Source organism: Juglans microcarpa x Juglans regia, chromosome 2D (assembly GCF_004785595.1).
Source record: "Juglans microcarpa x Juglans regia isolate MS1-56 chromosome 2D, Jm3101_v1.0, whole genome shotgun sequence".
NCBI classification, from domain to species: domain Eukaryota; kingdom Viridiplantae; phylum Streptophyta; class Magnoliopsida; order Fagales; family Juglandaceae; genus Juglans; species Juglans microcarpa x Juglans regia.
The window spans coordinates 10,167,452-10,193,701 of NC_054596.1; the positions used below are offsets into that span (position 1 = coordinate 10,167,452).

At 42.5% G+C, this 26,250-nt stretch overlaps 1 protein-coding gene across 3 annotated transcripts; it reads right to left on the reverse strand.

Annotated features, from left to right (window-relative positions):
* Positions 1–724: 724 nt before the first annotated feature.
* Positions 725–8,962, reverse strand: LOC121251239 (ankyrin repeat-containing protein ITN1-like). Of its 3 annotated transcripts, none has more exons than XM_041150602.1 (3): positions 8,742–8,962; positions 8,077–8,659; positions 725–1,729 (listed from the first exon to the last, which is right to left on the reverse strand). In XM_041150602.1, exons 2-3 carry the CDS (start codon positions 8,581–8,583, stop codon positions 893–895), a joined length of 1,344 nt encoding a protein of 447 aa, XP_041006536.1. In that variant the 5' UTR covers positions 8,584–8,659; positions 8,742–8,962; the 3' UTR covers positions 725–892. The 3 variants fall into 3 exon arrangements, with proteins under 3 accessions (XP_041006536.1, XP_041006537.1, XP_041006535.1); XM_041150603.1 differs by having other exon boundaries at positions 725–963; positions 1,297–1,729; positions 8,077–8,961; XM_041150601.1 differs by having other exon boundaries at positions 8,077–8,961.
* Between the last annotated feature and the right edge of the window lie 17,288 nt (positions 8,963–26,250).

The following is a 26,250-nucleotide window of genomic DNA, read 5'->3' on the forward strand; positions in this document are numbered from 1 at the left end:
TTGAAAAGACTAACTTGATAATATTCATTGTTGTTGTTCTTGATCCAAGATGCAAATTTAGTCTATTGCATTTTTGTTGCATTTAGTCGAAGAAATGCATCGATATATGCATAGTCAGGCTGGCTTTCTTACAATATATGCATCGATATATATTGCTTACAAGTCTTACTTCCATGATTAAGAAAAATCATCTATCGTGGTCAACATGCATTTTGTAGTTTTATCATATAATAATAAAATATCCAATTCTATCAAAGATTCAAATAATAGCTTCGAGTCATAAATAGCTAGCTAGCTTATAATAATTCAAGTCTTCAGTGCACTAATCTTATCGTATGCACTTAAATCAAATTAATCAAAATAAATCAAATATGTAGTTGACCTTAGTTTGAGCAAGTTAGGAATAAGATCAAGGTTGTAATTAATTAATTAACCTTAGTTTGGGCAAGTTATGCCAGTAGAGCTTAATTAGCTCTATACTGAAATTAAGCTTGTTTATATATATTATCATAAATACATATACATATACATATACATATATATATATATATATCTAATATATATAACATATTTTTGCATGTTATTAATATATGGCGTATATAATAAATCTCAAATAATTAAACAACTTTTGCTTTTAAAAAAGTGTCGACATATTGGGTTTCCAGGGTGTTATTTCATCCGATTCCCAACAGAAAACAGATGATACATACCGAAATCCATACAATAGTACTATACAATATCTGACCCAATACTCATTAGATCAGTAGAGCCAACATAATTTAATAAACAGTAAATGCAACCATTCTTTGCAGCAAACTGGTTCATATGTATAGAACAAAGATATGCATCCAGTAGATCTAAAATCATTTCAACTTCTATTACAAATTTTCTTTCAGACGTTGATGCCATCGTTTGCTGGACGCTTGGTAATTAACCAGCGCATGAATTTCAACAACAACTTCCCTATCCAAAATAATAGGCGGATTATGTGAATTGCACCAGCAAGCACAAGCACTACAGAATAAATGATCGGTAAATGCTCTCCTTCAAAAATATAGCTCGGGTTCACCAAATACACTGCATTGAAATAGGTGACTGTCATGGCCCAGATTGCAATAAACATGGTTAAGGTCAAAAACCATATAAAAAACTTGTTTCTCAGAGGAAATCCACTAATTACCACAAGTACAACGCTTAGAGCTGCAACAAAAGAAGTGGTGTTGAAATACAAGAATAATTGGTAACTAGTACTGGAACCTTGAGATAGAAATATTGATGTGCCTGCTGTAACAGTACCATTGTTTGAATCTTGCCAAACACCACCTGGGGGGTTGAGCCCAGCTTGGAAAGTCACGGTCGCAATCACAGTGGCCACCAACATCAATGTGCCACGTGTCTCATCGATCCAATTGCCCCGACTCTGCAAATGTTTAACCCATCGACACAAATAAAAGTATCTCCACCATTTCCTAAACCTTGATAGAGCCGACTGTTCTTCAATAATGGGTTGAGCTGATTGTGCTTCCTCATCATGTGATGGTGGTAGTAGAGGAGAATTTAGATCTTTGGATCTTTTAACACCTGCTGCCTTCAGAATGTCTTGGATTTTAAGATATTTGAAATCTCTATGACAAGTCTCTGAGACATCCAAAGCTGTCATGTTGCCAATCCTATTTTTGGCATTGGCCTTTCTTTTTAATTCTGGTATCGAAAGTAAGTATTCTATGGTCTGCATGATAAATACAACAACCATTGTTTCATCCAATTACTACATTAACAGGCAAACAAAAAAAAAAAAAAAAAAAAAAAATCAAAGATACAAAATGCTTTTTAGTGGGCTTATTACTCATGTTTTGGATGATCTCGGTATACACAAGAGGCACAACAAACGACATATCATCTATTTTTAGGTGGTATGAAACCTAATGTATTATTCTGGGTGCATATCGGGTGTTGATGAATTGCTTCCTTGAACTTTAATACCCCCTCGCTAGATGGAGAGTAAATGTTAATTACTCCCATCTTGGTAAGTAGTCGATTGAATATTGGTGAATGAAGAGGTTTAGTAAGTAGGTCAGCTAACTGGTCAGATGATGAAACGTGAGTGGTGGTCAGTTGGCCTTCAGATATTTTGTGAAACACTGGGTTGGCGGCAATGTGCATGGCGGCTAAGTTATCATAGTACAATCAGGCAGGTGTTGGAATCTGAATTTTAAGATCATTGAGCAGGTATCGCACCCAGGTGAGCTCACATACAACAGCTGCCATGGCTCTATATTCGAACTCTACGGATGAACGTGAAATTGTGATTTGCTTCTTGGACTTCCACGAGACCAACAAGTTGCCAAGAAACATGTAGAAGCTAGTGGTGGATCTCTTAGTGTCCGGGCAGTTAGCCTAATTGGCATCTGAGAAAGCTATAAGTTCCATTTTGGATGTTGAAGGAAAGAAAATACCTTGCCCTGGGGTACCTTTCACATATTTGAGAATTTTGATAACATCATCATAATGTGGAACTTGTGGGGTATCCATAAACTGACACATCAAGTTTACACTGTAACTTAATCTCGTCGTGTATTGGTCAGGTAAATTAGCTTGCCAACCAATTTTCGATAAAGAACTGGGTCATTAAAGAGTTCACCTTCGTCCTTCTGTAGTTTGATGTTTGGCTCTATTGGCAAAGGATAAGGTTTGCAAGCTAGTAGACCAGTTTCTGCAAGTATATCTAGCGCATACTTACGCTAACAAAGTTGGATCCCATTCTGTGTTCGGGCAATCTCCATTCCAAGGAAGTAATTAAGGGAGCCCAGATGTTTGATCTAAAATTTTGTTGCCAAGAACTGTTGGACAGAGGAACTAGAAGCAGTATCAGAACTCATCAAAATTATATCATCAACGTAGATAAGCAAAGCAATGAATGCAATAGGAGTGCTCTTGGTGAAAAGGCTGTAATCAGCCTTAGATTGGCTGAAACCGAACTCAACAAGAGAAGAGGTGAGCTTGGTGTTCCATTGGCGCGAGGCTTGTCGCAACCCATACAAACTTTTGTGGAGACGACATACCTGATTTGTTTTAGCTGCGGCATGACCAGGAGGAGGTCGCATATGAAGCTCTTCATCGAGCTCTCCATAGAGAAAGACATTGTTAATGTCCAGTTGCTGTAGATCCCAGCCTTTGATGGCAGCAATGGAGAGTAAACATCGGATGGAAACATGCTTGGCTACTGGCGAGAAGGTATCGTGAAAGTCAATGCCTTCACATTGGATAAATCCTTTTGCTACCAACCGGGCCTTAGCTCTTTCGACTGTGCCGTCAACATGGAACTTGTATTTGTAGATCCACTTGCAATCAATTGGTCGTTTGCCAGGAGGTAAATACATTATAGTCCAAGTTTCATTAAGTTCAAGAGCAGTAAGTTCTTGATCCATTGCCATGCGCCATATCAGTTGTTTGACAGCTTATATGTAAGAGGTGGGTTCAGCATGAAGAGAAATGGAGGTGGTAAAAGCATGAAATTTAGGGGATAAAGAGGTGTAAGACAATACAGAAGAGAGAGGGAAAGAGATGTGCTTACCTGAAGTTGAAGAAGAAGCAGGAACCCTAGTCTTGGATGTTGTGGCGTGAGGAACAGAGGTACGTGCTTGGTGACAATGGTAGTCAATGAGATATTGAGGGGCCTTCCGGGTGCGGGTTGATTTGCTTGTGGGCTGAATAGCTATACTTGGATGTGGATTTGTGGATGTTGTTTGAACGGGCTGGGAAGATGGATTGTCCATTGGATTGTTGAATGGGCTGGGAAGGTTGGTTGTGTTGATGGTGTCATTGGGATGGGAAGGTGGGTTATGGGTAAAGGTTTGATAAGGAAATGTGTATGTGTAATTTTCAATAGAGATGGGCCGATGTAATGGGGTGGTTGTAACGGTAATGTCGTGTGAGTGCTTAAATGGAAATATGCTCTCATGAAAATTTACATCTCGTGAGATGAATATTTGATTGGTGGTTAAGTCGAGTAGTTTTTACCCCTTTACTCCATAAGGATAGCCAATGAACAAACATTTGCGAGCTCGTGAATAGAATTTGGTTCGATTGTGAGGGAGAGTGGAGGCAAAACATAGACCACCGAAGGTCTTGCGAGTGGAGTAAGATGGTTTGGTATGATACAAAATTTCAAAAGGAGTTTTGTGATCAAGAATTGGGGTGGGAAGTCTATTGATTAAGTACACTGCAGTTGTAACAAAATTAGACCAATATTTCATGGGTAATCCGGACAGAAATTTGAGTGCGCGGGCTACATTTAGTATGTGTTGGCGTTTACGTTTAGCAAGGACATTTTATTGATGTGTAGCAACACATGTGAGTTGATGAAGGACACCTTTGGAATTGTAGAAGGTAGGCATGTTAAATTCCGCACCATTGTCGGATAGAAGAATTTTGATTTAAGTGTCAAATTGAGTTTCAACTATCGGAAAGAAATTTTGTAGTGAGTCTCGAGCTTTAGATTTTGTTTTGGGGAGATAAACCCATGTGCATCTTGTGTATTGGTCCACTAGGGTGAGAAAATATTTGTAACCATTGTAGGAGTGGATGGGGTTCGGTCCCCAAATGTCAACAGAAACTATTTCTAATAGTTTGTTTGTTTTGGACTCATTTTTGGGAAATGGTAATTTATGTTTTTTAGCAAGAGGACAAATTGGACAAGGAACATCAAGAGCATTGGAAGTCTTAAAATCCGGATTAACATCATGTAAAATATGTCTAGTCATTGCGTTGTGCCCAAGCCTATAGTGCCAAAGAGTAAACAGATCAAATTGAGCAACATTATTAGCTGAAACTGTAGGTAACTGAGAATGGGGAAATCCGTATAGACTGTTTGGGTTTGGTCTTGTGAGTTGAAGATGATAGAGTCCATCACGCATCGTCCCTACTCTAATCGTCATCCAAGATGAAAGGTCTTGAATATAACAAGAGATGGACAAAAAAAGTAGACAACACTTTGAATGGTTTGCTTGTGATTTTGCAGATATGAGATTAAAGGAGAAATCAGGGACACATAATGCATTATGAAAAATTAAACCAGTGGACAATTGCACATCACCGCTATGTGTGGCAAGACTTGAAGCGCCATTTGGAGCTTGATGGTTTGACAAATTGGAGTAACATTGTGAGTGAAGGATTTGACGCTACAGATCATGTGATCTGTAGCTCCAATGTCAATAATCCAAATGTTGGTGGTGTGTGGGAAATGGTCGTGTGTGCATGTAACATTAGAAAAGGAAATACCAGACATGGATGAGGAATTGGTATGAACATTGTTGGCAGCCGGGATGGTTGCATCATTTTGGGAAGAGTTGAGTAAGGCAAGGAGTTGACCATACTGCTCTTGAGTAATGGATGGACCAGGGTGGATTATCTTGCACAAGTGAAGATTGATTAGCAGATGACTTGAACTTTGGGTGATTCTTGTGTCTGGGAGGGAATCCATTCAACTTGTAGCACTTTTCTTTCATATGATAAGGATTACGACAATGTGAACACACTGGCAAATCAGGATTTGCTTTGAAGCAACGTTCCAGGGAATGTCCATGGATGTTGCAGTGAGAGCAAAACAAGCGTTCCCTACGGGAGTTGGACTGATTGCGAGAATCTAGTCCTTTTGTGAACATGGCCAGCGGTGCTGGTGCAGGGGTGAGTAGTCGACGTCGTTCTTCTTGTTGAACCAAGGAGAGAACTCGATTGAGTGTTGGGAGCGGATCATAAAGTAAAATTTGAGCATGGATCGAGTCAAAAGAATTATCAAGACCCATAAGAAATTGCATCACCTTGCCTCGGTGGGTAGATTTGAGTAGAGTATTGATTGCTCCACAGATGCATGTTGGCATAGGTTCGTAGATCTCGAGCTCATCCCAGTAGCTTTTATGTTTGTTGTAATATTGGCTGACGGAATCAGTGTTTTGTGTTGATGAGGAGATTGACTTTGTGAGTTGAAAGATGTGAGGTGCATTTTGGATGGAGAATCTCTCCTGCAGGTCTTTCCAAACATTGGCCACGGTTTCTGCATGAGCTATGCTTGATCGATGTTCTGAGCTAACAGAGTGTAATATCCAGGCAATTATCACATCATTGCAGTGTTCCCAAGCAGAATAAAGTGGATCAGATCTATTCAATGGCTTAGTAATCTTGCCATCAATGAAACCTAGTTTATTTTTTATGTTCAAGGCCTGGCACATAGTTCTAGCCCATGTGACATAGTTCTCGGTGGTTAATAGATCAAGAACCAAGGGACAAGAGGCTCTTTCTCCAGGTTGGATGAAGAAGGGACTGGCGGGGTGGTGGGGATTGTTTTTTGGGTTGGAGAGTGCGTGAGATTGAGTGTTTGAAGACATTTCTCTGGGACTATGGGGATTGTTTTTGGGAGTGGAGAGGGAGTCGGATTCAGAGTTTGAGATCATTACTCTGGTACCATATTGACAACGATATAGTGCAAAGAAAAAGACGAAAAATAACTAACAAAAAGGAGGAAACCGAATGTGATATTTCCGTATTGCATTGCCTCTGTTATCAACGGTGTCTATCTATCGAGCAGGGCCAGCTCTTCCATTAGGCCCTTAGGCAATTGCCTAAGGCCCCTAATGGAAGAAGGCCCCTAAAAAATATATATATAAAGTAAATTTTTTTTTAAAAAATATATACCCAATAAAAAATTTTAATTAACTCAAATGAGAATGAGAATACAAATAAGATCAAATAGATATTGTATCATTATTAATTTTTAAAAGTATCACATATAATAATTATTTTACCTATTCTCCTTCTAAGAATATACTTCTCTTTTTTTAGTATTAGTTTAATATATAATTAATGTGAAAATTATAAATAGCAAATTTTAATTTTTCAGTGTTTATAAAAAGTTTTTGTATAATCATTTGAAGAGGCAAAAGCCTACTTTTTAAAAAATGTGTAAGTTGTTTGTAGAACTTTATTGATAATAAAGATTATAATTATGTCTAAGAGTCTAAAGTACTTGTAAAACTAGATTTAATAAAATTCTCTCTAAATCAAAATTTTCTTAATAAAGATTAAGTCAGTTATTAATTGAAAATGTAGTATAAAATTTTAATCAATACTTTTACTTTACAAAATGATAGGAATTATTTTTAAATAAAAATATAATATAAAAATAAAAATAAATTTATTGAATTTTACCTTTAAAAAAAAAGTCTCACTCAAAATTTTAACCTTAAGCTCCAAAACATATTGAGCCGGCCCTGCGATCGAGTACATGTTGCCGCCTGTGAAATTAGAGCCTGGCTGGTGTTGTCCAAGCAAAATAAAACGTACAGCCAAACCGTATACGTGAAAGAGTAGGCTCGTGTCTAAAATCAATTGGGAGGATCCCAACCCAAGCTGCCACTAATATCCTTACAATTGCATGGATAGTACAAAGGAAGACCATGCGTCTATATGGCAGAAAATTAAATCCCAAAACCAAGGATCGTGATCTCGAGACTGGTTTACACATTGATCAACTAGACTGAAATAATTTTTTTAAAAAAATCTTAACCAAATGATAAGAACAAGAGACAAGGATTGGCTAACCCAAGGAATCTGGCTATGCTCCGATGTCATGTAGAAAATCAAAGAGTAAGAAAAAGTGAAGGCAAATTTGCACAAGGGGTTTAAGAGGTTCGACTGATCAGTCAAGCCGACATCGATCATACAGAACAATCAAGTCTTGTAGTCACATCCACCTGAAACTTCTCTCTTGCCCGTATTTCAAATCATGACAAGATGCATCATTAGGAAAAATCACCGGCCATTTGCTAAAACAAACGAAAAGAGATTTTGAGGTCTTTTGAGATAATGAGTTGAAATAAAATAAGATGATTTTAGATGGATTGAATAATATTATTATAATATTTTTTTTTAATTTTAAAATTTAAAATTTTTTTTAAAAAAATTGTAATGAAAAGATGAAATAGATTAAGGTATTTCTATATCCAAATACTCCGAAAGAAAGTCGATATGGATTAACGGTCAACAAAAAAGAAGTAACTGATCTAGAGATTGTTAACGTACCTTCGTTTGCCCGAGCATCACAGCTAAATGCAATATGGAGTTACCATCATTGTCTTTGGAGTTGACGAAATCTTCATCATTTACGGACTCCACCAACAATTTCAGAGAATCCAAACAATTATACCGAACACACAAATGTAAAACATTGTCTCCATACAGATTCACCAGAGAGATTGACCGTGGATGTGCAATAAGCAATTCTTTTAGAACCTCTACGTGTCCTCTCATTGCGGCTAAGTGGAGAGGAATTCTCTTCTCTTGATCAGAAACTAAGCACATATCCATATTGGCTTGCAGCAATGCTTTCACAACCTGGGTGTGGCCCTCTGCACAAGCCAAGTGAAGGGCAGTTCGGCCTGATGAGTCCACCTTTTCCACCAGTTGGGGTTTTCTTCTTAGAAGAGCATTAGTAAATTGGAGGTGGCCAAGTAAAGCTGCTATGTGTAAGGGGGTTTCGGTGAAGGATGTGAGTGAGATTTTGTGAAGAATGAGCCTATCCCTTTGCATCAAAGTGTCCAAGGTGCTTACAGACCCATCAAGTGAGGCTTCATAGAGAGCTGCTGTATAATCTTCATTACCATGTCTTGTATCCATCATATAAAGTTTCAGCTGGTATTAAAATGTGAGAATTGAAGAAACTTTCACCAAAGAGATTGTGGACTTACTAGAGATCGGTGCTTCTCCTCCCCTTGTAAACTAGTAGAAAAATATGTAACCTTTAGAGCGACCAAATTAATCAGGCCGGTGTATTGGGGAAGAAAATGAAGGAAAAGAATCGTGCGCGAAGATAATGATGATGCTCTACAGAGCTGGCTAGGTGCTGGTACTTATTCTTGGATGATAATTGGCCACGCTTGCTCAGCACAAAATACATAGACAAAGGTTAGAGGACATTGCATATTTGTCGACTTACAAGCCTGGGTCTCAACACATTGTTTTTTATGAAATTTATTATAATTAAAGAAAAGCTAAAACACGAATATATTTTATTATTATTGTGAGACACACTTGGTTTGCAAATATATTTTTCCTGGGATAATAATTTCTATAGAACCAGCCTGCAGCGGCCATAAATTGCCTCAACACGACCTTTCTCTTAATTATTTGCCTCTCTCACTCAATCATTGTCCCCGCCCAATTCCAATGTCGGCCGTCCAAGAGAGGAGAGAGGTATCTATCTTTCTCCGAGTAATATCCCAACACATAAAAATATTTAATAAAAATAAATTCATCATAAATTAACGTAATTTAATGTAATACTTAAATTATAAAATTATTATTATTATTATTATTATAAAATTAAATTATTATATCATATCAAATTATATAAATTTATAAATTTATTTATATTATAAAAATTGCCAAAAGTGGTCGGGAGTGGAAGACAGTGTGCCTTCCATTAGCCGCAAAAAGCTAGAAATGCTATCACTTTCCACATGTAAATTTGTAAATAATGGTCCTCACCGCATTTGCTGACCTAATTCCAAGAAGGGCGGCTCTGCTCCCACCGCTGGAGCTCCGTTGGGATTGACTTTAGATTTTATTTTGTTTTTATTTTTTAATGTATTTTTTTAATATTTTTATTTTTTTTTGAGAATTCAAAATATTATTAAAAAAAACTTAATTATTAAGTAAAAAAATCAACAGTAAACCCAGCAGATGCCCAGTATTTTCCTTCCAAGAATCACATCTGTCCTTTGAAATCTCTAATTACTGGGAATAAAAAAAATAAAAAAAAGGGTCAACCGGTAAACCAGTAAATTGGACCGCACCAAACATAATCGATCGGTTTGGTATGATATTGGGTTCGATCTGGTCTGATATCAGTTTTATTTTTTTTAAAATTAGTCAAAATCAATTCAATTTTAATTTTTTTTTTAAATATCAGATTGAACCGGACAGGTATACATATACATATTAATATATATATATATATATATATATGTATATAAAAGGGCAAAGAAAAAGATGAGGACAAAAGGCGATAGAGGTCAGTCGAAAATTAAACAAACTAGTCAAGAAAATTTGCAATATAAAAGCATTCACGATACTGGGAATGAATTCAAGCGCATGTCACAATTGCGCACGTTTATTTTGACCGACTCTACTCTACTCTTTGCTGTATACTTTAAACCCATCTCTTCTTGCTCAATTTGCGGCAACCACACAGTATTAATTGACACTTGACTTACGGAGAATTATCTAATGTTAGGTTTTTTGAAATTATCGATCATGTATATATATATAGAAAAATGTTAAGATTATTATTCCCTTAAAAATATACTTTAGTACTTAAATATTAGTCTTATCATGTGTTGGAAAGATGCCCTTTGTGAAAGCTTTTAAATAAACGTTGAAAGGAATCCCAATAAGAAAGATCAGATCCAAATGAGAAATCAATCGAAAGAATGATCTGTTTAGATATATCTCTAATATAATTTTAATTAATAATTTTATTACTATTTATAAATCATCTCAATTTATCTTATTCTATTTCACTATCCAAACGGATGAAATATTTATATATGAATTTATATTTGCACTTCACATACTATATATATATAATTTTTTTGTTTGAATCAGCATACTATATATATATATAATGCTATATATAATAAAGGATGTGCGTAAATGTATATTTAGTTATATATAATATGCTTATTTATGGACAAGTATACGGCTCGCATCGTAACTAGAAATAACACTTTTTACCTAAGTGCATGGCTATATATATATATATATATATATATATATATATATATATATTTAGAATAACACGTACAAGATTGAAAACTCGATTTCTTCTAATTATTATTCTCCTTGTTTTCATTTGTTTTTCGTTTATTTAATCACAACTAGTAGTCATTAAGGTTCTATTCATTGCAGAAATAAATTAATTACTTGTTTCTTTAATTACCATATATAATTGTCAATTTTTAAGTAAATTCGATCTTGTTTGATTTCGTGAGGAAAACCGTTCGTGTTATCAAGTACTACTATGCCTTAAAAGTAATATTTCAGTATCGTTTCCTTCAATTATATATATGAGGGGTCCGGAATTAGGAGTAATATCACTGTGATGGGAAGAAAATCATTACCTTAAGCCTTAGAAAGCAGAAAGGGCTTGTTGCAGGAGTTGGGTTGGCCATTGGGCCCAACCCGGTCGCCAAAGTCCAAACGAGGCCAAAACAATACCAAGGCAGGGGGTCCGGGTTGGGTTGGACTGACATCACCAAAAGGATGGAACGCCGAACAGAGGCCACATCGCATTTAATGCAGCACAGAACGGAGGCCACATCGTATTTAATGCGGCCCAGAACAAGGGCCACGTCGCATTTAATGCGGCCCAGAGCAGAAGCCATGTCGCATTAAATATCTCCCAGAGCACAGGGTGTGCGGCATTAAATGCAGCCCTAGACCAGAACAGTGCGCAGTGAAAGCTGGGCGTTATCGCTGCTCGATAAGGAAATAAAGTGTAAGCTGCTCGATAAGAAAATAACGCGTAATCTGCTTGGTAATGTAGCCTGCGGGGCAAATTGCCCCGCACGACACGAAACCCAGCCATAGGGAATCCTAAACGGTAACTATAAATAAGGGGCAACCCAACAACGAAAGGGGTAATGAAAAAATACTCTCTCTCTCTCTCTTTGTTCATAATTTTAGCTTCTCTCTCGAGCCTTACCTCTCCAAGTACTGATTCAAGTTTCAGAGGATTAACGGACCTCGAGGTCCCCTCTCTATTTTTGACTGTGCATGATTGAGCTTGTATATCGGGAGTGAGGAGTTGCCCAGGCCAGCAAAACATGACATCAACAGTGGTGCCGTTTGTGGGATCTTGGTTATCCCATAACTAGCCTGTCTTTTGTATGCCGGCAACCACCCACTCCCAGCATTCACAATGTGAAAGAATGCAGTCTGAAGCGGTTGAAGCGAGGTTTGACCAGTAGAACGAGGTTATACGGAAACTCGTAGCGGATGTGGAGACTTTCCGACAGGAGAATGTGGCATTACAAAGAAATGTGGAAGAAATAGAAGTAGTTCAACAAAGCCATCATTCAGGGGACCGCCCTCAACCTAACCCAATCACCGCAGAGGAAGAACGACGTAAGATAAACCTACAGATCCAAATGGAGGTGGCAAAACAGATAGGCCAACCCACCACGGTGGACCAACTGCTCACTAATGCTGAATTGCCATACAACACCGAAATCCTGGCAGTACCGATACCGCCAAGGTTCAAGGTCCCTCAGATGGAAGCTTATGACGGAGCTAAAGACCCGTTGGAGCATCTGGAGACCTTCAAAGCCCACATGACTCTTCAAGGTTTCCCAAGTGTGGTAGAGTGCAGGGCGTTCCCTCTCACCTTGAAGGGGGCGGCGCGAATGTGGTTTGTCTCCTTGCAACCCGGAACCGTGGATAGCTTCAACGAACTAGCACGTCGGTTCTTAACACAGTTTATGGCCAACCAGACTAGGGGGAAGGCCGGCAGCCTATTTGCTAACCTTCAAGCAGAGGGATGACGAGAGCCTTAAGTCATACCTCTCTCACTTTAACAAGGAACAGATGATAACGGACGACCAAGATGAGAAGATCACGTTGGCAGCATTATTAGGTGGGATCTGGCCTCGCAGTCCATTCATGGCAGAAATTGATAGCAAGACACCGTCAACTTTGTGGGAGTTCATGGACCGGGCAGATGGTTACATAAACGGGGAGGACACACTCCAAGCACTGACAGCACTGAGGAAGTTGGACTTGGAGAGAGCAGACAAGAAAGCGACTGAACGACATCGAGAACTCAACCGAGGAGCCCCCCAGAAGTGAACTCACGAAGTTAAAAGTAAGGGAAAGCATGGCCCATGCCTACACTCCAGCTTGGTGGTAGAAGTGGGGGAAAACCCGAGTTGACAGGAGAGACAGGGGTTAGGCCCTGTGCTACCCAAATATTATTCTTTTCACCGGAGCAATGGACACAACATTCAAGACTGTTATACTAAATGGGGAAGACTTGACGACCCAGGGATCCGGACAGGACGGAACGGTGATAAAAGAAGTGATTCACAACGAGAATACCACCCTCTACCCTGGAGAAACCGAGACCGGAGCACCGTACGGGGAGATTGGGATCAAAGTCCCGTACGAAGAAGATGAGATCCAGTCCCCAGGAGCCGCAACCCAGTTTATGAAAGTCAGGACTATGCCCGGAGGGATAGTGCGAGTCTCGGAAGGAGAGGAACTACAAACCCTCGTAAAGGGGGCCTACATCAGGAGAGGTTGAGGAGGGAATAACCCTCCATAGGGGAGATCAACACCATAGCTGGGGGATATGCTGGGGGAGTGACTTCCTCAGCTCGGAAGGCCCACGCAAGGAAGGTTAGGTACGGAGAAGTGTTCTCCACCCAACGAACACACCCCAGAGACCCTTCCAGGGGACATTTGATAACATTCATTGAAGAAGACGGGGAAGGGCTATTTAGACCTCATGACGATGCGCTGGTAATAACAGCGTAGATAGCCAACTACCGAACCAGAAGGATATTGATCGACAATGGCAGTTCCGCAGACATCCTCTTTTGGGAAGCCTTCAGCAGGATAGGAATTTCCGCCGACCGATTACAGCCAGCCCCGACTCCCCTTAGGGGCTTCACAGGGGACGCCATCCAACCAGCCGGTGCGATTGCCCTGTTGGTACTAGTAGGCACAACCCCCAAAACTACGTCCCTCATGGTAGACTTCCTGGTGGTCAAGGCCCCTTCCTCATACAATGTAATACTTGGGAGATCGTCGTTGAACCAAATGAGGGTTGTCACCTCCATGTACCATTTGAAAGTGAAATTTTCGACCGAGAAAGGGGTAAGGGAGATGCAAGGTGAACAACAGACTGCAAGAGACTGCTACACCAAGGAGATGAAGTTAAAAGCAGTAATCATACAGACTCTGGAATCGATCCCCGAGCAGCCGCCGAATCAGAGCCACCCGCTTAGGCAGGACAGCATTAAGAGGGGGAACCCCAAGAGACCCGGATACGGACAAGTCCGAAAGAGGCAACACAACCTCCACCCTCGACAGCGACCGAGCTAGACCACGAAGTGAGGGATGAAGAAACTCTATGACAAGCAGAGCCTAACAATCCCTTGGTCTTGGTACCAATGGATTCTGGAGTCCCGGAGCGGACTGTATGAATGGGGTCCAGAATGCCCGAAGAGTTGAGCCAGTCTATGAGACAGCTGTTACTGGAACATCGCAATGTCTTTGCTTGGTGCCAAGAAGAAATGCCGAGAATTGATGGGTCAGTGATGGAGCACCGACTGTGCGTAAATCCTGACGCAAAGAGAGTCAAGCAGAAGCGCCGCAGTTTCAGTGTGGAGAAGTACACAGCCATAGCTGAGGAAGTAGAACGCCTCCTTGCCGTGGGTTACAATCGGGAGGTTTACTATCCCGAATGGCTCTCTAATGATGTATTCGTCAAGAAAGCAAGTGAGAAATGGAGGATGTGTGTTGATTTCACTGACCTGAACAAAGCTTGCCCGAAGGACAGTTTTTCTCTTCCAAGGATTGACTTGATAGTACATTCAACGGCAAGGCACTTGCTACTCAGCTTCATGGATGCATACTCTGGTTACAACCAGATAAGGATGGACCCTGATGACGAAGAGAAAACAACATTTATCACTGATGGAGGACTTTATTGCTACATGGCTATGCCTTTCGGTCTGAAGAACGCGGGGGCAACATACCAATTCCTGGTCAACAGGATGTTCAAGAACCGGATCGGGAGGAATATGGAAGTCTACGTAGACGATCTTTTGGTCAAGAGCAAGAAGGCCGAGCAGCATCACGACGACCTCCGCGAAGCCTTCGCGGTGCTGAGAAAGTACAAGATGAAACTCAACCCGCATAAATGCACCTTTGGGGTGGAGTTGGGGAAGTTCCTGGGCTTCATGGTTTCAGACCAAGGGATCGAAGCTAATCCCGAAAAGATCAAGGCCGTCATGAACATGCCTCCGTCGAGGGTAGCTGCCCTGGGCCGTTTCATCGCCAGATCGACTGGCCGATGTCTCCTTTTCTTTAATGTCCTTTGAAAAGCGCGAGAATGGGATGAGGACTGCAACAAAGCCTTCAACGAACTAAAAAAGTACCTGGCTCACCCGCCGCTGCTCAGCCAAACCACCCCAGGAGAGAGCCTGATGGTGTACCTGGCTGTGATGCCCAATGCGATATCCTCTGTGTTGACCCGAACCGAGGCTGGAGTTCAATGCCCGGTCTATTACATTACCAGAGCTTTCCGTGGCGCGGAGGCTAGGTATCCCTGAAAGGAAATGCTTACTTTTGCGTTAGTGATCGCCGCCAGACGATTGAGGCCCTACTTTCAAGCTCACCGAATGAAGGTCCAGACTGATGTTCCCCTGAGGAAGATATTACAGAAACCCGATGTTTCAGGCCGAATGACTGGCTAGGCGATCGAGTTAAGTGAATTTGAAATCGAATACCTCCCCCGAACTTTGGTGAAAGGACAAGTACTGGCGGATTTTGTAGCCGAATACTCAAATTTCCCCGAAGAAGTGGTTGTTACCCCGCGTGGCAAGTCATGGCTGGTCTATGTCGACGGCTTGTCTTGTCAAAATGGCGGCGAAGCAGAAGTACACATAGTAACGGATTCAGGTGAGAGATTTGATTACGCTCTCAAGCTTGGATTCATGGTCACCAACAATGAAGCAGAATATGAAGCGCTCCTGTCAAGACTGACGATTACCAGATCCCTTGGAGCCATAGAACTTGAAGTGAAAGCTGACTCAGAGATAATGGTGGGGCAGGTGACAGGACAGTTCCTCACAAAGGGAGAAAGCCTGAAAAGATATCTGCAACGAGTTGGCGAGGAACGGGACCATTTTCAGTATTCTACTATCCATCAGATCCCTAGAGGGGAGAACTGAGAAGCAGATCGGTTAGCTAAGGCAGCTTTGGGGCAAGAAGAATTCCCGCTCCCAGACCATGTGGTTGCCCGGACCATTGACATAGCTGCAGTGGGAATTAGGGTGTCGACTATCGAGGCCCAGTCACCCCTTGAATGGGCCACAAACATTTTGAGGTTCCTTCAAGAGGGAATCTTGCCAAATGATCGGGAGGAGGCCCGAAAGGTTAGAAACCGAGCAGCCCGATTCACGCTGGTAGAGGGAATTCTGTATAAAAGAGGCTATGCTGAGCCTCTATTAAGGTGCATCTCCCGCGAGCAGGCTCAGTACGTATTGGTTGAGATCCATGAAGGGATGTGCGGCAGTCACACGAACGGAAGGGCATTGGCGATGAGAACGGTTCGAGCGGGATACTACTGGCCTAATGCCCACAAAGATGCTGACAAATTCGCCGGAAGTGCCCTAAGTGCCAGGAAAATGCCCTTATACCTCGTTGTCCCCTGCAGAGCTTACTTTAGTCACAGTCCCGTGGCCCTTCGCCCAATGGGGTTTGGACCTTGTAGGACCCCTCCTGATGGGCAAGGGAGAGGTGAAATTTATCGTGGTGGTAGTGGATTACTTTACCAAGTGGGTAGAGGCGAATGCTCTAGCAACGATCACGGCCCGTGCAATAACGAATTTCCTCTGGAAGTCCATAATCTGTCGTTTCGGTATCCTCCAAAGCCTCATCTCCGACAACGGGCGACAATTTGACTGTTTACACTATCGAGAATGGTGCACGAAGCTCAAGATCAAGGTCAAATACTCCTCTCCGGGACACCCGCAGGCCAATGGTCAGGTAGAAGCAACCAATAAGACGATGTTCAACATCTTAAAGAAGAAACTGGGTGCACAAAAGAGGGAATGGGCTGAAGAGCTCCCGAGCACGTTGTGGGCCTACCGAACGTCGGTAAGGACCCCAACCGGAGAAATGCCTTTCTCTCTGGTCTATGGAGCGGAGGCCGTAATACCGGCAGAAGTAGCCATACCCATATACAGGGTGCAGCAATATGATTCGGACTGGAATAACGAGCCACTGAGGGAGAGTTTGGATTTCCTGGAAGAAAGAAGGGAGGATGCCGTGAGCCGAGCGGCAACCAACAAAAGAAAAGTCGAGTCGTATTTCACAAACGAGTCCGACCTCGTAACTTTAAAGTAGGGGACATGGTCTTAAAGCAGACGGGAGTTACAACTAAAGATGGGGGGAAGCTGGGTCCTAAGTGGGAAGGACCATACTTGGTGGCGGCGACCAGAAGACCGGGCTCATACCGGCTGAAGGACCATCAAAGGAACGAGCTACCACACCCATGGAACGCGGAGCATTTGAGGAAGTATTTTGTATGAAAATGACACGAGCTAAGCTCAAATGTATGTAAAACTGCTACTAATTAAAGGTTTAATGAACTAACTATGAAATGTAGCGTTGCTGTGTCCCCCCCTGAAACGATTCAAGGCACTTAAGCCCGATCTCGGGATCGACCCACGAAGCACAAAGCTCAGTTTGAATGACTTGCCGAGTTTCGTGCAAAAAGCAAGGAAGAACTACGTCGGTGAGGGAGCAGGGCCCTTCAGGTCTTGCTAACCTACAAGTGCTGACCCACGATGCACAAAGCGCAGTCTGAATGACTTGCCAAGTTTCGCGTAAAAAGCAAGGAAGAACAGCGTCGGTGAGGGAGCAGGGCCCCCTCGGGTCTTGCTAACCTACAAGTGCCGACCCACAAAGCACAAAGCGCAGTCTGAATGACTTGCCGAGTTTTGTGCAAAAAGCAAGGAAGAACCGCATCTGTGAGGGAGCAGGGCCCCTCGGGTCCTGCTAACCTACAAGTGCTGACCCACGAAGCACAGAGCGCAGTCTGAATGACTTGTCGAGCTTCGTGCAAAAAGAAAGGAAGAACCGCGTTGGTGAGGGAGCACCCGGGTCCTGCTAACCTACAAGTGTTGACCCACGACGCACAAAGCGCAGTCTGAATGACTTGCCGAGCTTTGTGCTAAAAAGCAGGAAGAGGTGCGTCGGGGAGAGAAGCACTAGGATCGAGCCATGGGCTTCATCCTTTTGACAACAATCACCAAGGAAAAAGCGAAGGCAAAACAAGATGTAAGGAGCCCCCAGAGAAGGAGCTAGACAAGGTTCTTTCTGTACATACATCCTGAACAAGAGTCACAAGCGGAATCCTCACATCGCTAAAAAAAAAAGAAAAGAAAAGAGAGAGTCAAGTACGAAGTGGCTACAAAAAAAACAAACATGGTAGCCCTAAGAAGATGGACACCCTGTAGATTCAGCAAAGTATGTTCCCTCTTCTGTGGACGAGGAGCTGAGCGGCATATGGCTAGAGGTCTCCCGGTGATGAACTGGGATTCAAGGTTGAAACTGGGGGATGGCAGCAGTGTGGGTAACAACATATCGAAGGGCAGGCAACGACCAAGGCAAAGCCCCCTTCCCACCGACGTCTGTTTCTGCAGCCAAACAAGTGAGGCGTGATAAGCAAGAGGGCAGGAGCAAGAGACGTATGGAGTTCGCCCTATTTTCAGCAGCCGAACACCATAACCAAAAATGTCCGCCTCCCTTAAATTGCAAAAAAGGGGCAAAAGGGGAAGCAGTAGTGGATCAACAAAGTCAATAAAGGAGAGAAAACAGGGTCGGCTATGCCCTAGTAGGAGATGAGTACGTCCCCTCTTTATAGCCGGAAACGGTTCAGGGTAAACCCAGGGCCCATGACACCTAATGGCCTTCCCCAGCTCCCACGTGTCTGCGGGAATCCCAAGGTTCTCCCACGCGTCCCCTATAAGACTCAAATCCCTAGGAGCGGTCGTTGAGGAGAAATAAATGTGGAGAATCTTGGTCGACGTGTAAGCAGTATAAAGAGGGTGACAGATGAGGAAGCCAAGCACGAAACTTGAGTCACGAGTGTAATAAAAGCACCTGGAGTAGTTGACTGAAGCTGGGCAACACTTGGACCAGACAAAGAAAGAAGGGTGTCGGTGAAGAGCAACCCCAGGACAGTCATCAAGACGACAGTAGGTTCAGCCGCCCACGTGTGTACAGAGTGCGACAAACGGCTTGGTAGACGCTAGGAGGGATGCAGTTGCTGCCCGGACAGAGTTGCGGGCGGGGTTCGAAGTTTAAGAACTTTCTACCGAGGACTTAAGCAGGACACCATGCCATGAGACCCCTGCAGTGCGTTGTCCAGCTAAAATAAAAGGCTCCCAGGGTACTTCACTTTGTACTCAGTAGACAAAGCCCCGCTTAAGGCCTCTGCTGAGGCGAGCTGCTCAGTGATTACCTTGCTGGGTACTTACCCTAGCGAGGGAGCCCAACGCACTCCTCAGCCCGGGGGAACTTAACGACTAGAAACTATAAGGTACACTACAAAAACCAAAGGGAGGATACGAAACAGAATGCAAGAGTCAAAGTTATTATTCCGGAAGGGTCTATGCAGTAAAGTTCACAAAAAGAACGTACATAAAAATTGGAGGTATGTACAATGAGCAAGTATCGGGATACAGCAAAAAAAAAAAAAAAAAAGAGAAGAAAAAAAATGTCTAAGGAGGAGGACTTCTGAAGGCCAGAGGCATCTCTTTCATGCCCCAAGTCAGCATCTTCTCATAAGCCTTCACGTCCGGCATGACTTCCTACAGGTTCAAAGTGCGGAGGTCAGTTCCGGAGTTCTGAAGAAGCAGCCCTCGGAGGCGCTCAAGGCCGTCCCGGTACCCGTTGATCCAGGCCTGATTGTAGAGGGCAGGGGCCCTCCTCAGCTGTGACTCCAGCTGGACAGCACGGTCTTGAGCGACATTCAGAGACTTTTCCATACGGGAGACGGAGACGCAGGCCAGGGCCTTAGTCACATCCACAGATTTAAGCAGTCCCATATAGCGGTGGAACAAGCAAACATTGGCCTCCAGCATCCCAACTGTCCCCTCGCTCTGGCTAAGGGCCACTTGGGCAAACTCCAGCTCACGTTCCAGCTCGGCCACATGTCTCTGCTCATCCTCCAGGGAGTTAGCCGCGTCGACGTTCCTCTCGAATGCTACCAGCACAGACTCCAACTCGCTTCTCAGCCTTTGAATTTCCGCATGGGCATTCTCCCCTTCGATCGAAAGGAGGCCCGACTGAGCACGAAGAACTTCCAACTCCTTCTGCGCAGATTCCAAGTCAGCAACAATGGAGACTAGTCTGACTTGGAGCCTGTCCATTTCAATACCCTTCCGCTAGAGCTCCTTGCACTTGAGGTCGAGCTCCAGATTCATCATCTCCATCAGCTTGGCCATGTCCTTGTTTAGCTTCCTCTACTCACGGATCTTCTCGAGATGGAATGCATTGCTCTCCCGCAGGGACTCGTTCTCTACCTCCAGGGACTGCTTCTTACTTAGTACCTTCTCACTACGGAGATTCAGCAGCTTGTTCAGCGCTCTCTGGGTCTTGAGGTCCTCCTTCATAGCCTCTTGTTCTCGGGAGACCAAGTCAGCAAACTTCTTGGCAGCCTAAAAGACTGACGTTAATCCATAAAAAAAAAGGAGCAAAGCAAAGAAAAAAGAAGAAAAAAAGAAAAGAGAATGAGGAGAAAAGTGGTCGTGCGGAAGGAAACTCACGTGGGCAAAGAATGGGTGGAATTTCTGGAGGCACGATTTGAAAAACGCTTTCCGGGCCCTGGTGTGGCCAGATCCCGAACCCTGCGATGCTCCTGGCTCGGAAGAAGAAGGGGGGTCAACGGGCACCCGAGGCAAAGCGACCATTCGATGATCTGGAAGTGAAATTCTTTCCTCCTCGATCGGAAGAGAGGCCTTTGTGGGAGGATCCTGCGAGGGGGCCAAGCCCTCAACTTGCACCTCACCAGTGTGAAGAGGGCTGCCACTCGGGGAAGGGTCATCCTCTACCTCCACCAGGTCAACGTCTGGTTGTAGAGCAAAGGATGCATCCTCTAGAACTTGCAAGGGGGCGGGGGGAGAGCTTGGAGGGCCTCTAACTTGGACCAAACTCCCACCTTGCACCTCATCTGTGCAAAGGGGAATGCCGCTCAGAGAGGGATCAATTTCCACTCCCACCTGGTAGACATCCTGCTGCGGGGCAAGGAGAAACAATAAAAAAAGAGAGAACATGCATTCACCTCCAAAAACTAACAAAGGAAAACAGGCGGAGCAAACAATCAAGGAACGTCAACAAGAACCGAGAAGGAAGAGCCAATACCTAGGCAGTCCCCTCCGAAAGGGGAATCTGTTCTGAAACCACCGGGGGCCCCGGCTCGGTAAGTGGGGCCTGTACTGAAACGGACACTGGGACCCTAGGTTGGTCGGGAGCCGCTAACCCCAAACAACTTGGTTCCTCTACTTCCAATCCGAGAATAGCCCCCTCGGGCTCTTGCTCATGACTTCAGGGAATTCGGGCTCCCTGGCAGGCGAAACTCCTCCTTCAGAAAGAAAGATAGCCAAGATAGGGGTCGGGGAGCCTCCAAAAGGACCCGAGCCGATGTGCTCAGGGGCGAGGGCAAGAGAATGAGGCAGACCTCCCTCAAAGGATGCATCGAATTTCGTGAGCATCTCTTCGAAAGAGGTAGGTTGCTTGGCAAGAGTTCTTCCTCTTCGAAGAGAGCCTCCTCGAAGGAGGTGAAGGTGCCCGGGACCTGCGCCGACCCACTAGGTTCGGGGCCCTCGAAGGCTGTAGCGAAGAGAGAGGATATGGCAGTTCCGGCATCTTCTTCCCTTGAAGGACCTGCCCAGGAAGGGCAAAGGTGATTAGTCTCAGTTTGAACAGAACACATGTACGTATGCATGCATTTGAAAATTTATGATGATATACCTCCAAAAGAGCCAAAGCCCTGAGTGGGTCGGCTAGCACTCTCCACAATTCTGACCAAGCCACCCTCGCGGGCAGGCTGGCCAGATTCACACCTGGGTGCCACTCGCCGAGAGCTCTTCGCCTTTCACTGAACAGCTTCAGGTCTAGGAGGGGGGGTAGAGCCGTGGGGGGTTCCTCGACAGGAGTAGGTCTGGGAGGAGTGGACACCTTTGGTTCAATACGCTGTTGTTTGGGACGTTCCCTTTTGGCGGAGGAAGGCGTGGGATGTTTCTCCTTGATCGGGGAAATGGGAAATTCGTCATAGTCCCTCTCCCCGATAAGGTGATGGCCAGAGATTTGGTAGTCGGAACCTTGCCCCACATAGACTGAACGGGGAATTCGTCATAGTCCCTCTCCCCCTTAGGGCACTCCCAACCAGCGCCTCCCACAAAGAAGAATCGCCGGTGCCATTCTTTTATTGAGGAATAGCGCCTCTCCAAGGTCGTAAAACAACTCTCGGCAGTATAAAACTGGAAACTGCAGTAGTTCCCGTTGAGTCTAGTGATCCGGTACACACTCAGGAATTCACGGGCAGTTAGGTCTGGGTAGTCTTCTGAATCAGACAAAACAAGCCAGAAGGCCATGCAGCTGGCCAAGAGAAAACGCCAGGCGTTGGGATTAAGTTACGCTGGGGCAAGCTTCAGATAGTCCAGAACGTCGCTAACGGGACGACATAACGGAAAGCGAAGATCGATGGTGAACATATGAGGGTAAAGCGCCACTGTCGGCGCTAGACTCTAGCGATCTATCATAGTGACGCGATGCGACTGGACCTCGACCGAAGTCTCGTCGAGGAGTGGAAACTCCCTGCAGAAAGCGCGAATCTCAGTCTTGGTCATGGACGAGACCCATCGATGCCCAACGAAGTAGTTGAAACGGGATTCGTCGATAGCTTGCTTGGTCATGGCGAGGGAAGGAAAAGAGAAATCGAGAAGGAAATTGGAAATACGGGTTAAGATACCAGAGAAGGAGAAGGGTAAGAGACAAAATGTAAGAATAAAGGGAAAAGGGGAAGGGGCGGCGAAATAAACGGTCGCCAGATTAAAGCAGCGTTGCAGAATTTGAAGAGGTGCCTTGATAGCGGGAAGACTATGTGGCATTATCATAGCACGTGCGTGAAGAACGAATTGACTCCAGGATAACAGAAGAGATTTTTGAATTTCCAGCCCACAAGTGTGCTAAAAATTCGAGGGGTAGTGTGATGGGAAGAAAATCATTACCTTAGGCCCAAGAAAGCAGAAAGGGCTTGTTGCAGGAGTTGGGCTGGCCATAGGGCCCAACCCGGTCGCCAAAGTCCAAATGAGGCCAAAACCAACACCAAGGCAGGGGGTCCGGGTCGGGCTAGATATTTAGAGGAAGACTAGGGAAAGAAGAAAGGAAGACTGTGACTGACGTTACCGAAAGGATGGAAAGACGAACAGAGGCCACATCGTATTTAATGCAGCCTAGAACGGAGGCCACATAGCATTTAATGCGGCCCAGAACAGGGGCCACGTCGCATTTAATGAGGCCAGAGCAGGGGCCATGTCGCATTAAATGCCTCACAGAGCACAAGGTGTGCGGCATTAAATGCAGCCCAAGACCAGAACAGTGCACAGAGAAAGCTGGGCGTTATCGCTGCTCGGTAAGGAAATAAAGCGTAAGCTGCTCGGTAAAGAAATAACACGTAAACTGCTCGGTAACGTAGCCCGCGGGGCAAATTGTCCCGCACGACACAAAACCCAGCAACAGGGAATCCTAAATGGTAACTATAAATAAGGGACAACCCAACAACGAAAGGGGTAAGGAAAAAATACTCTCTCTCTCTTTGTTCATAATTTTAGCTTCTCTCTCGAGCCTTACCTCTCCAAGTACTGACTCATGCTTCAGAGGATTAACGGACCTCGAGGTCCCCCGCTCCGTTTTTTACTGTGCAGGATCGAGCTTGTATACCGGGGGTGAAGAGTTGTCCAGGTCCGCGAAATATGACATCAATAATTGATACATTGTAATTGATAATTATCGTCTTAATATATTACTGGTCTCGACTCTGATCAACAACCGCATTTATTTATTATTTTTCATTCTTTTTTCTTAAAGACATGCAGTACAAGGAATTACTGAACTTGGTCGAAAAGGAAAAAATAATACAAAAAAGCAAAACGCTTTTCGTAATTTTTTTTCTCATACATAGAAAGTTTCGATCCTTAGCCTCGGTCTAAAACCAAATTGAAAAACCGATTGATCAACCAGTCCACATCACCGGTACGTACTGGTGGGTTCGGTCATTTAGAAATTAAGCCTTCTCAATCATAAATTAAGGCTAAAGAAGATGGAAAGACTATATGAGCTCTTCAGAATCTAAGTAATTAAGTACAGTACACTTTCTAGACAAGATTTTTGATAATTATTGAATATATATATGCGATGGCTGAAGATACATAAGGTTAATAAGATCATATATATATATATATATAATCCATGAACACTAAAGCTACTATAAGAAAAATAGACTTTTGTGACCAGTTAATTCCAGCGAAATGATTATTTACAACTAATTTTGATTGCGAATAGTCTTTTGGTTGTAATAAATTGATCACAAAAATCTATTTTTCTTGTAGTGAGCACCTGGTAGTAAACTTTGAAGGTACGTTTGAATTGAAATAATTTGCAGTTGCTAATTAATTGTTAAGTGGTTTTAGGCTTTTTGTATACCTACGTACGTATCAGCTTGGGTCTCAGAGGATAGAAAGAGAATCCAATGACACGTTAAATAAGATTGGTTAGACAGCTTAGGATGTCTTGGAAGCCGTCTGTTTAATGATTTTAAACGACTTGAAATATAAAGTAGTTCTAGCTATCAATCGCACTTTTGATGAGCAGTGGATTTTCTGTACATTAAAGAGCAAAATTTCTGTATGGTTTAATTAACGTTATCCAAAACTCATCACCTTCCAAGCTTGTAGAAAAGGAACACCAAATAATAGTTTTCCATTTTAAGGAAGTGTAAGAGGTCGTTACAGGCAAGGCTGCTTAGACCTCGTTTGAGTAGTGAGCTGATCTCAAATGATCTATAAATAATAATAAAAAAGTAAGAAAAAATAATGATAAAATATTAAAAAGTAGTGGAGTGATCTTATACCTCCCGGTTAGGATAGATAGTTAGATAAGATGAGATGAGATGATATGAGAAATTTGTGAATAATAATAAGATAGTTTGTGAATAATACTAGTGAAATAATTTGAGTTAAGATTTTTATTGGATTTTGTAAAAGGAGAGAAAAAATTGAATACAAATATTAAAAAGTTAAAATATTGTTAGAATATAATTTTTGTTTTGATATTTGAAAATGTTGAATTAGTTTTTGTGTTTTATATGAAAGTTTGGAAAAGTTGTAATGATTAGATGAAAATGTATGAAAAAGAAATTGAAAAGTATTTGTGTTTGAGTAATGTTTGGATGTTGAAATGAGATGGGATGAGATGAGACCAAGTGCTTATCCAAACGGGGCCTAAATAAAGAAGCAATAATCTCTCTTCTTATACCTTCTTCTATCATTTGCTTAACCCTAAAAGGCATTCCCCTACAATATTAAAATTTTGTAAGATTATAAATTAAGATCTAGTTTGGATGATGAGATGAGATGAGATAAGATGAGATGATAAATTTATAAATAATAGTGAAATGACTTGAGTTAAGATGTTTTATGTGATTTTGAAAAAATATATCAGAAAAAATTGAATAAAAATATTATAATTTAAAATATTATTAGAATATAATTTTTTAATATAAGTTTTGGTTTGAGATTTGAAAATTTTGAATTTTTTTTATGTTTTGTTTGAAACTTTGAAAAATTTATAATGATTAAATAATAATTAAATGAAGAGTTGAGAATCTAAAATTGAAATTGAAATTGAAGAGTTGTTCAAGATTAGCTTTTACTTCGTCGACAAAACATATAATAAAAAATACTTTTCATTCTATTTTTTTTAACTTGGCCTCAAGTGACACGACAGATAATTGAAAATCATTTTTTAATCATTCAATGTCCAATCCAAAAAAGATAAAAAATAATAATGAAAATAATAACAAATAGAATTATTTAATAAAAAGTTAAAACTTCACAATTATCTATAGTGGTATTTACAAAATTTTGTTCTTTTTCTACTCTTGGGCTTTCTGCCTAAGTAGAGGTGATCACAATGCCTACGTGTAGACTTGAATCGATCAGTGTTCGTGCAAGTTTTTCAATGGTTGACGTAAGAAGTATGAACGAGAAACTAAATGAGTTGTACAAGCGACTATCTCTGATTGACCAAGAGAATGAAGAGGTGGTGGTGGAGATGGGAAAGCTAGAAGATGTTGTTTTATGTGGTGGGAAGTGTTTGATTTTGATGCTTTTTACTTAGAAG